Genomic DNA, 14,342 nt, shown 5'->3' with positions numbered 1-14,342 from the left:
GGGCTGGTAGAAAGGAAAATAAAACTAGTTCATTAATATAATATGTTTGATGTCACAGGTTGTTTAGATGGAACTCAGAAAGCTAAAAGAGGCTTTTCTCTGGTGCAGTTCTGTGTCAGCCATGAACTTCTTGAGTTCATACCTGGATATGTAGAGAGAGAGCAAATATTAAGAGAGATAAACCCCAATAAGAACTCTGCTGACATCGGGAAAAGAACTTGACATGGGAAAATAACAGATTTATGGACCAGTGAATATTCTCATCATTATAATGGGCCTCAGGCCTATGATTCTCATAATGACATGACAAATTCCTTCACCAAACCATCACTGAACCTACAACAGATTTGTTAGCTGTAAATAGCAATTAAGTCATAGAGCAGGTGGCCATCAAAAATAAATTTGGAGTGTGCAATCACAATTTCCTTACATATAAATTCAGTGGGAAGATAAATAAGCCTGCACTGCATATGCATGTTTTATTTCAAAAGAAATTAAACTCCAAGGAATTAAACTCCAAAAGGAATTAAGCTCCAAGGAACTTTGAGAGTCTTTAGTGTGGAATGCAGTGGTAAGAAAACTCTATGTGAAAAATGCTCAGAATTTCTGAGAGATGTGCAGTGTCTCTGGAATATGCAAAGCAAAAAAGCAAAAGCCCCTTGGATGAGCAGCCACAAAATGAAGGGTAAGGAGAAAACTTTTCTTCATATGTTTGTAGATATAATGTAACATTAATCTGGAAAATGGATTTTTAAAAGAAAATATAGTTTTTCATTTAAGTAAATAACTGAACCAGGAAGGAGAAAGTGGCTGTGAAAAGAAGATGAGGTCAAACCTAAAAATCTTTGTTAAAATTAAATAAATATAAAACATATATAAATAAAAGTCTTCAACCAGCAAAATGATAGTGAAGAGCAGAGCAGAGGACAGGAGCATAATTAATATGACAGTACAGGAATTGCCACCCCCAGTTTGAAGGCAAAATTTATGTGATGAAGTCAAAAAAATAAGCTAAGACCTGAATTTGAATGTATTTTTTTATACCATAATATATTTTTATTCCCAAGAATGCAACAAAGAGTTACAGAGTTTCACAAAATAACAGGCACTGTTCAGATAAACATTGCCTTATCTGTGCTCTCTCAGTTTTGGGAATTGGAGGTCCATCAGAAAATTCCTTCCTTCAACCCAGACTTAGGATACATGTCAGTAGGTCACTTGCCCTTTCACCCCTTAAAAATTTTCATCTGCCCCATGTTACTGTATAGCACCAGTTAGGAATTTCTGGAGTATTTGTCAAGGAAATGCTTTTATCCAGAAAACCTCTGGTTTTGGCAGCACATCCCAGCTCCTTTCATTCCTGTGCCCTTTCACCTGTCTCCTCTTGCCCCTCCTCACACCAGCTACAAAGAGGCAGGTCTCTATCCAAACCCATTACCTTTTCTGTTTCTTGTCTTCTCGTGTCATGAGTTTTTTTTGCCCTGCTTTGACCTTTCTGATTTCCACGATTCCTTCATTTCACTTCCACTTTTCCAGTGAGAGAAAACACTGCAAGACATGTCACCCTGGACTGTGTGGAGTACTGCTCTTGCACTTCACAGGACTTGTGGACAGCACAAACAAGATCAAAGTCATGAAGATCCAGAGTGTGAAGGCTGGACTGAGAGCAACCTCAATGCTCTGCTGGAATTGGATCCCCTTTTCCAGTTCAGACCCTGCCAAAACAATAGACTATTTTGAAAAACACCACATGCTCAGTTTCTTCTAACCAGATTACTCAAACTGAGATTTAACCAAAGTTTTCTTGGCCAAATTACAAACACAAACCAGGAGCTAAGAACTTGCTGAACCCAAACCGAAGCCTCTCGCCTTTTAAATAAGCCAACATTGTGCTCACCAAGACACAGAGTGCAGGAAAATTCAGTTCTTTCCAGCTCCTAAATCTTCTGCTGACTCTGCTAATGGCAGGAACATCAACACTGAGCTAGCTTGGCATGACCCTTAGATTAATAAAACTGCATCTGACACCAGCCTGCAGCTCTCCACCCTGGGTAAGGCTGGGATGCCCTGTAGGAATACCAGAAGGGAAATGATCCAGTCTCCTGGATGTTCTATGCACACTCTGGCTGATCCCACGAGGTAGAGGTTACAATATCCCTAACTCTGACCTGCACCAACCTTTGTATTTCTAAAGGTTGCATCCCCCTGAAGTCTGACTCAGGCACCCCCTGTGGAGGGAAGAAGCAGGATCCATTTTAACAAGGCTGGAACTGAAGTCGTGCCTCTCCAGGAGCAGGGAGTGGCAAGAACAAAATCCTCTGGAACTGACGGAATGCAGCCAGGAGCAGAATAGCAGCAGTGCTGGTGACGCTAAAGGTAAAATGAGCCAAATTCACACCTGACATAGGCCAAAATTTCAGGGCAGCCACAGCACTTTACAGCAACTACAGTGGCTGATCATGTGAGAGATCGTTCACAGGCTGAAATTTTTCATGGTCTCCTGCCAGCCTTGAGCACTGACTTACTCTGAGGTCTTGTTATTTAAGCAACTTTTTTCCACCCTCCCCAGATTATCCACAAAAGTAAGTGGCTCCATTTTCAAGCACCCAGCATAGATTCTGGCACTCAATGCATTTTGGACATGCATTTGCAGATACTGTGGTCTGCAGCTGTGGTTGGGTGCTCAGCATCTTTCAAAACCAGACACATGATAAGTGAAGAATGAGGCCCTGATGTAGAGACCTAGGAATTCTAGGTCTCTTAGGAATTCCTACAGACCTAGGAAGTCTAGGAATTCTGGCTGTATGTTTTCACATCTGTCAACTTTGCTGGGTAAACCAAGGAGATAATATTGGGCAGCACATGTTACATGGAATGTTTTGAGGATAGGTGAGTTTTTGTAAGCAGCTTTAAAGAATAGAGTTTGTTTTTGTGCAGTGGCCTTAAGCCTCAGGATGAAGGACCAGAGTGTCTGGTTCTAACTGCTCCTGGCCCAGCTTAGGTTCCTTGTGTTCATTTCTTTCCGTTTCCTCTTCATAAACCTGGGATGCTAATTGTGTTTTCTGCAGGATACCTGTGCAGAGAAGTTTATTTTCATGTCTAGAGCACATCCCAGCTCCCAGCAAGGCTCTCTTGCCTGAGACAGAGAGATGAAAGCCAGACCTCAGTCCTGGGCTCACACTTCTGGCTATGAGGTTAAAAAAGAAAGGGGGTGAGTCAGCACCCTGTGGCAGTGTAGTGGTTGCAAACTGTCCTAAACTGACAAATAAATTTATGGCTGTTTCAGAGGAATCTCACCCACCACCACATCCATGGCATTTCTGACTAGCACCACTGAAATGGTTTCAAGTAGTGTAATGGGACAGACACTGCTGGTAATATGCCTGTTTTCTCTCATCTGTTGCCTCAGCAAGCCCATTCTGGTTTAAGTTAGTGTATTTATTAAAAGATAAGCCAAATCCTAATCACTTTTCTGCTCCGTAAAAAAAGATTCCATACTCCAGACCATTCAACTGAAGCAAACATTATCCATACTGTTATCCATACTGAATGGGTTACTGAATTACTTTTCTTTTATGGAAAAGAATAATATTTCTTTGACATCCTCTTTTCAGTTGCTTACAATCAGAATTCACAATTTACAACTGCAAAACTGAGTTGGTAAGGCATTCTAAAAATGATTTTTAATATTCTTTGATTGTTTTAATGAATTTTCAGATAAAACACAGAAAGTTGTTAGTTTAAAATATAAAAAGTTAATTGAGTCTCAAAAATTGTTTGCTACTTGGTTACTTCTAACAAAGAGCAAGTTTGTTTGCTTTGGTTTGGCTTGAATGCTCCCATGAGCTCAGCTTTAGGCTTATACTCAGCTAGGTGTGATTGTCTTAGTCAGGGTCCTAAATTATGGTCAGTGGCCCCGCAGTGGATTCCCGAGTTCTCACTGGAGTTTTAATTAATTCATATAATTTTGGGGCGTCTTTTTCTTTTGCCCATGTCTCAGAGCAGGTTAGTAGTCCCTAGGTCTGCCAGGCAGGATGGTATCTACTTGTGCTCCAAGAACTTGGCTTTCCAGACAAAACTAAGGTGTTTCAGATCTATTTGAGCTAAGTACATTAACTGCTCTTGCTTCTCTCAGGCACATGGTACAGGAGCAGCAGCCTACCTTCAAGGATGTAAAAATGTTTTCAAATAAGATCCTCATTGCTTTCTTCAGGATGCTGTATTAAACCAGGAACAGAAAACAGAAAGCATGTGATGTTAGTAAGCAGTGGTTGAAGCTTTAACAATTTAATGCGGGGAAAAAAAAATGCAGAGGTTTCAAATGCAGTTGGGGAGAAGCCAATTTTGTACGTCCAAAGGAGAGTTGGAAGCAACAACCTTTACACCTGAATCCCCAAATCTTCATCTCAGAGCCCTGAAGGGAGCATGTCAGAGGGGAAGCAAGTTGTTCAGACTCTGTGCCTGAAAGTAGAGACCAAAGTCTTTCGAGTCTGCTCCCGAGATTCGCTCATGCCCGTCAGCAGCACGGGGTCTGTCCTGTGCTCTGCCTGGTAGAAGGGACAATTCCTCAGGTGCTCTGACATGCTCGGGACGTCGCTGCGCTGCCAGTTGTGAACTCTGGAGAACAGGCTGCTGAACTGCCAGATCTAATGCAAGAGAGGGGACAGGAATTGGGGAGAGGAAATGAGGATTTTAAATACCTGTCTATGCTTACAATGGGTGTACATTACTCACTCTAGATGCTGCAATGAACGTCTGATGGTGCAGGGCTGGCATAGCAAGTGAAAGTAGGGTGTGTATTGTTATGTACCTCATACTTGCTGGTTTTGCTGCTTTAATTATCACTTGCCATTTTTAATGGGGATGATAATACTTAAATATCAGGAATTCTTAGTTCTCAGTGCCTAGAAGTGGTGCACATGCAAATGGGTTACCCAAGATGAACTTGGGTGGGGACTTTCAGAAAATGTCTAGTTACACCTTCATCCTTTTGTTAGATGTACTGCACTCTACAGCCCTGGCCCCTGACAAAAAAAAACACCCTGTGCAAATTCACAACCTCATGAACCTTCCCCACATCTGCACGTTTACATGCAGCTTTTCTTGTCATTCCCATGTTTTATCTGAAGAGAACACATGACTCTTTTTCCCAGTGTCACAGTCACTTGCCTTTTTGCGAGCTCTCCAAGAAGTACCACCATGGGAATATCTTTTTTTCTCCCAAACCAGCAGGACCATTCCCCTCTCTTGAAGAAGAGTTGCACAGATGTCCCTCATGAGCACTGACACTTGTGATAGCTGAGATAAACTGAAGCTGTCCAGGAATCCTGCAATGTACTTGAGCACTTCCACTGGGAGGCTGCTCAGCAAGTCCTTGTTTCTCCCTCGACTATCCACTATGGAATTGCACTTGCCCGATTCAGCAAGAAGGGTGTCCACCTCTGGCTTAATAGCAAATGTCTTGAGAGGCTTGCTGTAAATAACCTTAGCCTTAAGTCCCTCGGGGCGGAAGTGATTTTGGACAAAAGGACATCCCAAGTAGGCCAGTGGGCAGCGATGCTGGAACCATCCATCCAGGCATGACTGGATATCAGCATGCACATTCTTGAAGTGGAATGGGAACTCATCCCTCCTAAAGAAATGACTGCAAGTGAACGTGAAAGCTGAACTGCTTTTGTTGTGTCTTCTGGTTACACATTCAGTGTAGAGCTCCATGTGCAGTTCTGGTGGGCTGTTTTCATCCAGAATATCTGCTAGAACTGCGCTGGAGGAGAAAGGCTCCAAAGGAAAGCTGTATGTCTGTGTTGCAAAATCCACAAAGAGTCCGTCGATACCTCTTGCTTCAGAGATCTCATGACCTTTCAGCTCTTTTTCCAGAGCACACAGTAGCGTGGCTTCAACTATATTTGTCTTAGGTAGTTCTTCTATGCTTATTCCCAGTTCTGAGGTATCCACTGACTTGTCTGAAGTTGGCATCTTGTGGCCCAGTGCATCTCCTAGTCGTGCTCTTTTGCCACAGTAACTAACTGGCACTTTGAAGGTGTAGACAGTCTTCACCTCCTGGGCTTCCAAGTTCCCATAGACAAAGTCCTTTTCTCTGGGAGTGCACGCAGCCATCTGCCCAAAGCGGATGAGCATTCCCCCGTGATGTACCAGATACATGTTGTAATCCGCTACACCGACTTCCTTCTTCAGCCTCTCCAGGACTCCTTCTTGCCAGGGAGCCAGTCCATTCAGTTCTCTACTCGGTGTTACTTGTTCAGACTTTTGGCCCTTTCCCTCTTCTGCACCATCAGGTCCTTCCTTTGCCTTGTCTGTGGAGCTGGCAGCACGAGAGGCTGATGCTGTTTTCTTGGAAGCCTCCTCTGTCTTTTGTCCTGTGCTGGCTGCTGAGCCTGTTACCTGGCAAGCCAGAAGCTCTTTGCTGAAAATGTTCTCCCACGTCTTGTAACTCCCCAGATCCATTCCCTCTTTGTCCTTTGCTAAATCTTCCCGCTCACGTTGGCTGAGCTCAGACTGGTCATTGCCCTCTTGGGAACCACAGGCAGCTCCTCCCACAGCACCTGCTTCCCCACCCATGGCTTGATCCATTAGTTCTTCCAGTTCATCCTTTTTCCTCCACTCTGGAAATAATTCAGCTATTTTCAAAGCCCTGAAAAGTATCTTCTGGTCTCTGAGTGCCAAAGCTGTGTCCAGACATTCTTCATTCAAGGTCTCTTTCATAATATTCTTGTGCAGCGTTGTGTCTGAATCCACGTTTGGCCAGCGGTTCCACTCCATGGAGCAGCAGACAACACTGGCTGGGCAGACCTGGAGGTGCTTCCCCAGCTTAAAGCGGGCCATGGAGAAAGGGCAGCCATAGGCTGAGTTGAGGCAGGACACCTGCTCCAAGGGGCAGAGCAATTTGTGCTCCTCCTCCTTGCACATGTGGAAGGTGGCCCCGCAGTGGAGGTGGCAGCTGATCACCATGCAGGACACGGAGATCTCAATGGGTGCGCGGCAGTGCCGGCTGAAACATCGCTCACAGTGCCTGTGTTGCCCAGGGGGAGCTTTCTGGGCCCGGTGCTGTTTGTGGCAAAGACAAGAAGGCAAGAGTTATTGTCTGAAGGAACGAGGATGGCCACAGACCCTCCACGCCCACAGCTGGTTTCCCCTCACGAGGTGTTAACATGCACTTCTGGTGGGAATGAGGGTGGAGAAAGTGGCTGCCAGCTCCATAGAGTCACCTATCACCTCTGACCCCCACGGTACAGCTTGCCTGGTAGCAGCACAGATACAGACAAGGTTTTAACTCCTTAGCTCAGGCAGCCAGGATATGAGCTGTTTTCTGTCCCAGTATTTCACCAGGCTGCTGAAACCAAGACTGCTAGGGGCACAGTGAAGGAGCATCCCACTTCCTCAACAGTGAGTAGGAAAAATGACATTCCTTTTTCCTCTCAACATTTGGCCTAGGCCTCTTCTCATCTCCCTACAAAGACATGGATGTTGCACAATGAACCTCCCTTTACTCTACACCACCAAGGTCAAGAGCGAGGATTATCTTCAGGATAATTCCAGTGTGGAAAACAACCTGGGTAAGAGGTAGCTTCCTTGGCCTTCTTTACTCTGCTTTCCTGATTTACCCTTACACTCCAATTTTTGGCTTACAGAACTAGAGGCTTCCCAGTCATGACTTGAAGCTACTTCCCTGGATACTTTCAACTGGTATCAGTAACTTGGCCCATAGAAGACCTGCTACAAGTAGAAACTTCCCAGCTTTTGACTTCTTGCTCCTTACTATAGGAGCTGCATTCCAGCCTGGTTCTGGAATCACTGTGAATCTTTGCCAAAAGAAAAAAGCTAATGATAAGGAAGAACTCAAGTTTTGTTTTCAAACAGGCCCCAGGTTGCTTTTCCTTTTCATGTGAAAATAGGAGAAAATTTTTGACCAATCGTCTCCCCATACATTTCATGCAGTAAGAACTACCATAGGCCCAATAGACTCTCACTTGGCTCTGAGAAAAGACAGGTATTGGTAGTAAGGTAGTTTTGACTTTGTATTATTTTTCCTAGGGTTAAAGAAAACAAGTTAAAGAAAGTAGTGTTTACCTAGATGTGCTTTCTTTTGCAAACCCAGGGTTAAGTGACCTAGCCCCGGGGAGTGGTGTGCTGCAGAGGAAGTGGGCTCAGGCTCAGGGGAAGAGATTTTATGTGAAGAACTTCGTCTCTCTTTCTTGAAGGTGTTCTCTTGACTTTGTGTCTTTCACACCTTTACACCCTGGCAGTGGAAGTCATGAACAACACCAGAGAAGAAAAAATGTCTGGGAAAGGCAATGCTTGTGTGTCTCTGCACAAAATACCAACACTCATATTTGAAAATTTGATGTGCATTAATTGCTGAACACAAGTTTGTTCCATCTTTTGCAATTTCCAATGCTGATCAATACCTGCTTACCCTCTTAATGAAACAACCCCATTCTCTCTTGGCCCTGCTGAGTAAAGAACATACACCTTTTGTGGTCCCTTTACTCAAACTTATACTCTCAAGTATAAGGTACCATCACCTTTGCAGGGAAAGAGCTCAAGACAGCAATGCAGAAAATAAAATGTTGTGACTTTCATTATAACATCCCTTCCTTGCCTTGGAAACACTGGCTTCTCCACAGAGGTGACACGAGGGTGCTGGCCAGGGTGGCCTCAGCCACACCAAGCCCTTAAATACCTGTGGTTTGGGGTGGCACCTGTCCTGCTTTAGGCTGTTTAGTTACATCTACTTTTATGCAGCTCAGAGAAGCAGGAGATACAGATGGATTTATTTGACACTGGCGGCATCCTTGCTGCTCTCATTCTTGTAGCATTTTGGTGCAAATATAATCTCTAAAAATAGTCCCAGCCATGACTTGCATAAGGTCAGAGGAAGGCTGGGTACATTACACTGCAATAAAAACACGACTGTGTGAACAATACTTTCCACTGCAAAAGTAACTCTTGTGGAGAAATAGTTGATAAAAAACCCCCTACATTAGAGGCACAGGCCTTATTGTTCTCCAAAATACAGAAAGGACTGATGGCAAAGTTTCTGGAGAGAAGCCTGCTTTCACATTGTTGTATGCTGAAATAAACCCTGTCCAAATCATGTGTAGAGAAAGAAAATACATGCTTTGTTTATGAAAAGTGACCATATCACAGCATTCAGATGCAGAATCAGCCTTCCTTGTTATTCAGGCGTTTTTTAGTTTAGTTTATCTCATCTCTAACTTGTATATGCTGTTCTTTTTAGACAAAAGATATCTATTCCTCTCATTGTCAAATCTGTGAACATAGAGAACAGGAAGAAGGGACAGAGAGTTTTTCTGATATTTATCAGGGTTTGAATGCTTCTTCTATTCTGCCATGCCAGTAATCAGGAGCGCTGTATTTTAATTGATAATTTAGTTGGCTGTGGTTTAGTTGATGGTATTATTGCAAGTACACAAACAGCAAACTCAAAATGCTCAGCAGAAAGTTTACAAATTTTGCCTCAGTATGTTTGATACATAACGTCCAGAGGTAGGTGACACACAGATAAGGCAGGTGACAAAACATTTCTCTAAACTTGTACACTTCTTTATTCCATCCAACTTGCAAAATTTCTCAAGGTCTGGTTTAGGAAACAAAAAAACCAAACAAACCAGAAAATTATTATTTCAATCATGTTCAAGCTACTGTGTAAGGAAAGAATGCACATTACAGTCCAGTCTGTCCACTTTGGTAAATATTTTTAGACCATCATGACAGCAAATCAAGTAAGGTTTAAAAATATACAGCTGCTATTTTAACTGCAGCTATGTCTCTGTCTGGAGTGGGCCTTTTCAGTGATAATAAATTACAGTTTATAAACCAATTAAATTTATTTTCAGAAGACACATATTTAATTAATTTGCAGTAAATGAGGCAAAATAATACAAGTATTTTCTCATTTGGCATGTGACTGACCATTTGGCATACTAAGTTCATACATTGTACCTGACCTCCTTACACAGAATCAAGGGATACCTCCCAGTTTGAAGAAACATCAAAAAGGGCCACCAGAAACCCAGATAATGACCCTAAAGAGTGCCTCTGAGATGAAATTGCAAATGAACATAAAACAATCTTTCTAAATTTTACAACATGATAACAAGTTCTTAAAAAAATCTCATGAAAATTCACATCCAAATACTGGAGCCAAGAATGCTGAAGTTATATATAAAGTTACAACAGAAGGAATGTGAATATTTTTGGTGAAGTGTATAGGGTAGATAGGCAATATTCTCTATTTCTTTTAACCCTTGTTACCTAATATATAATGTTTATCTCATATTTATCATACTGAAATCTTGAGGGGAATAGTTATCAATTTTCTTACAATATAAGTATTTTCATGTCAGCATATTTACTATCTTAGATCTAACCATGTTCACAATAATTAATTTATCTTTGCAATACTATAGAAGCACTGGAGGTTGAAAAATACTATTACTTCTATTTGGCAGACGTAAAATTTAAGTTTAGAGAGATGAAAATCTGTAGAATTAAATATGGTGTTTTATACAAATATGTAAAGCCAAGCAAAAATGCCAAGCATAGAGATGCTCAGGTTTATGTTTCACCTGCAGTTGCATGCCTCTTGCACAAAAACTTTGGCAGAGCCAGCTGTAGAATCACATTTTCTAGGACACCAAGTAAGTCTTCTTTAACTAGTTATTTTCTTTTCTCTTCATGCACTGCTCTTCCTCAATCACTACTTGCTTAACAACCTTGTCAAGAAATCAAGCTTGGGTCTCCTTTTGCTAAATAGATATTTCTTAGAGGTGAGGACAAAATCACTATGCCATTGGAAACCATACTGTACTGCATTTATACATGAATCCCAGGAGCCCAAGTTTTCTTAAGTCCTCTTCTTAGACACAAAATAAAAGGCAAATCAAAAAATGGCACCACCTGGAATCGTGGGGACCTCTAAATAAGCTGAACACCACACCTCAACATCCACAGCAGGGTCACTTACAGCTTGAATGACCCCCTTGGCACTCAGCACAGTGGGTCACTGTCCTTCATGGCACTCCTGCTCTGCAGTTGCCATTCAGACTGACCTTGTACATACAAGTTCCCAGCCAAGCTTTAAATAAGGCAGGCAGTGAGTATGGTATGGCTCAGAGCTGCTGGAAAGGGAGAATTAAAGGTGTAGATGAAATCTTCCTCAATAACACTGATAGTGAGCATAAACAACACCTACTTTTGAAGTGACCTTGAACAAATTCACATGGATTTTAAAGGGTCCTTTGATTCCAGGGCAATCCTGGTGAACTTCAAATCCTTAGCGTAAGACATGGGGAGGACTATGATTTTCTGTGAAACAACTGACTTGTTGGGTAAGCCCAACAATGGAAGGATGAAGCTGTGACAATTCGGGAGCTACTGCCTGTATTTCCTACCTGGAGATCATCTGGATGAGGCCGTGGTGTTTCATGGCAATAACCACTATTTCAGAGTTACTGAACAGGTTGGAATTGCTTTATACTGAAGAAAGAAATCCACTGTACAGTTCATCAGTTGGGCAAGGAATTCAATCCATGCTCCTTGCCTTTCTTCTGGAGCTTGCCTGTTGCTCAGGTTCTGAGAACAGCACATCAGCTCCCTACACCTGACCTGCAGGACCATGGAGATCAAGAGAAGCTGTTGCACCATCAGGCCTCCTCCTTGCCTGGAAAAATCTGTGCTGCACATGGGCAGTAAAGTGGCGCCAAAAATCTGCTTGTGCAATTTCTGGTGAAATGCACGAAAGCTGTTACAGGAGGAGCAGGGACACTTCAGAGCAGTGAGGCACAGGTAAGACAGGGAACCCTTCACTGCACTCCCCACTAAAAGACCTGGATCAGCAATGTTTCTTGCTCCTCCCTACCTGGTTCAATGTAGCCATAGCTCATCTGAGAGAAACCCACCCAAAAATTCCAGGTGCTGAAATGGTCCCCTGGGCTGGTGGCATAGTGCAGGATAGCTCAGCATCAGCATCATGTGCTGGGCTTGCTGGGGAGTCCTGTGGGGAGGCAGATCAGCAGGCTGTGACATGGAGCTGCTCTGCTGCTCCTCAGACATGTCAGGAGTCCCTGTGCTGTCCTTGGTAGACACAGTCAAGCAAACTTTCACTTTGCATTGGTAACTAGGAAATAGGTTTGGTCTTGGTTTGAGTTCAACAAGTGCTTTAAAAGAATGGGTCCAGTTTCGTTGCAGTTTAAGAAAAAAAAGGAAGGGTAATGGTCCAAACCATGTTTTTTTTTTTCTCTTTGGGCTCAGGTTCAATTTTATGCTCTGGTAACAATCTCATTAACATACTTTTCTGAAAGGTGTCCGGTGTATAGAATCTCAGAGCTATTTGTTAAGATCTAAGTAATAAAATAAAAATAAAAGAGATTAATTAATAAAAATTGCTAAGCAGTCACAATACTAAATGGTACAGTAGTACCTTTAACTATTGAAATTCTTACTTCATCATTCATTCAGTCTAGATTACCAACATAAAGTTTGCAGTCTCAATCTACAAATCTCATTTTAAGTATAAGCACTTTTGCCATGAAATTGCTCTTCCCTTTCCTCTGACCCTTACTGTATCTCCTTGTCTTCTCTGAGTTTCCTGAAAATAACAGAAATTTAATTTTTGATTTATCATCTGATCTGCTGCTGAAGCTTCCATCTTACAATCAGCATTTTAGTTTTTTTTTAAATCCTGCAAACAGTGCTGCAAACTACAGCTAATTCACTGAATATATTATGGAGGGTTTTTTTTAGAGTAGTATGTCACAGAAGTGCTCACAGTTACCAGCTGCCTCTGTTTTAGAGTGTCATTTAAGACATCTCATGATTATTCTATTTCATCTTAATTACAAAGGCTGTTTTGAAGATGTCTTGATTTTCATAGCTTGCTACAGTAACCATTACATTGCACCAAGGTTTGTACAATAAAACCTCCAACTCTATTTACAAAGCCTTACCTTGATCATAGAGTCCCTGTGCACGTACTAAACACTTCTCTCCTGGTTGTGCTCAGCTGGGCTGAAGTGAGGTGGGTGAGGGAGACCTGCACGCAAAGAAAGGGAAGAGAACAGAAGGACACGGAGCAAGCCCAGGCAGAAACATCAAGTAGTTTTGGGATGTTAAAAATAAAACCCGTGCATGTGACCATGTAGCTCAGCTTACAGAGCTGTCTCTTCCACTGTATTTGTTAACTCTGTCACTCCTGGAGTGATACTTCACAGACAAGTGGAGAGGCAGAACCAATAGTACTCTGTGGCCCCTGCATGAGAGGAAAAGATTGAACCCCTTCCCCAGCCCTGTATCAGCTCCCTGATGCTTTCTGATGGAGGTTTGCCCTTGGTGCCCACACCAGTTTGTGGTTTCTGCAGTTGGAATTGTCACCCCATTCCCACTGTCACTGGACATAGCAGCTGGCACAGACAGCAGTGGTGGTTTTCTGATCTGTCCAGGCAGGGTGGATACAAGGAGAGGAGAGTGGGAATGGCCCAGACTTGAGCAGCTGGGCAAAGGTGCCTGCCCTCCTCCTGGGGACCCCCAGGAGACTCCCAAGCTTCAATCCCTCCACTGCATAGTGAAAAGGTCCCACCAGCCACCAAGAGTAAGCCTTGGTACAGCTCCCAGCACCACCTTCCTCAGCCAAACCTGGGGAAGCAAAGGAGCAAAGGAGAGCAGTCATGTTTTACTGCAGGCACAGACCCATTACGGCACTTCACGGTGACTTCCACGGTGAGCACTTCAAACTGATGGTGCCAGTGAGGTTCAGGGGCTCAGATGGGGCAGGACCTGCTTCTCCCTGGTGGGTGCTCACCCTGTTTGGCTGCAGACATCCCTTGTGACCCTGCTGCTGTTTGCTGCCACCTCTCACCACCTCAGAAACACAGAACAACGCTTTTGGCTGTGGTGGCCTTGAGTTCCTAAATCATGATAAACTTGATACTTTGCCTTATCTTTCTCTTGCCCTGACTGTGAGTCCCCAGTGACTCTCATGGCTTGAAACATTGCAGGCAACTGTTTTCATTTTTAGGGCTGAACAAAATGTCAGTGGGTGACAACCAAGGCTTGCTGGTGCCAATTGCAACTTAGTAGAGCTAAATATGGTCAGCAGTCTGGCTCCGTGGCCTTTTTTAGAAAGGGCTGTATTATCATGATACCATTTTCTGGCATCCCATTGCACTGGGGAAAACAAGAGCCAGGGGTATTTTGCCTAAACTTGAATTTAACCCAATCACACGTGAAGGCTGATCTGTTTACTTTGTCCACTTCCACTCTTCCTCCCCCAGCTCAGGGTCATTTGTCAGCCTTAAATGTTG

The 14,342-nt window shown here is 43.1% G+C and overlaps 1 protein-coding gene across 2 annotated transcripts; it reads right to left on the bottom strand.

Annotated features, from left to right (window-relative positions):
* Positions 1–1,023: 1,023 nt before the first annotated feature.
* On the bottom strand, positions 1,024–13,320 carry FBXO40 (F-box protein 40). 2 transcript variants are annotated; one of them, XR_002467158.3, is made up of 4 exons: positions 12,990–13,320; positions 5,170–7,065; positions 4,163–4,646; positions 1,024–1,715 (listed from the first exon to the last, which is right to left on the bottom strand). XR_002467158.3 is itself a non-coding variant. In XM_021549023.3 (3 exons), the coding sequence occupies exons 1-3, from the start codon at positions 12,996–12,998 to the stop codon at positions 4,449–4,451; spliced, it is 2,103 nt and encodes a 700-aa protein (XP_021404698.2). In that variant the 5' UTR covers positions 12,999–13,320; the 3' UTR covers positions 1,024–4,448. The 2 variants fall into 2 exon arrangements, 1 of the variants encoding a protein (XP_021404698.2); XM_021549023.3 differs by having other exon boundaries at positions 1,024–4,646.
* Between the last annotated feature and the right edge of the window lie 1,022 nt (positions 13,321–14,342).

Source organism: Lonchura striata, chromosome 2, assembly GCF_046129695.1.
Source record: "Lonchura striata isolate bLonStr1 chromosome 2, bLonStr1.mat, whole genome shotgun sequence".
In the NCBI taxonomy this organism is placed as follows: domain Eukaryota; kingdom Metazoa; phylum Chordata; class Aves; order Passeriformes; family Estrildidae; genus Lonchura; species Lonchura striata.
The sequence above is the reverse complement of the archived record's forward strand: the minus strand, read 5'-3'. Positions and strand labels throughout refer to the sequence as shown.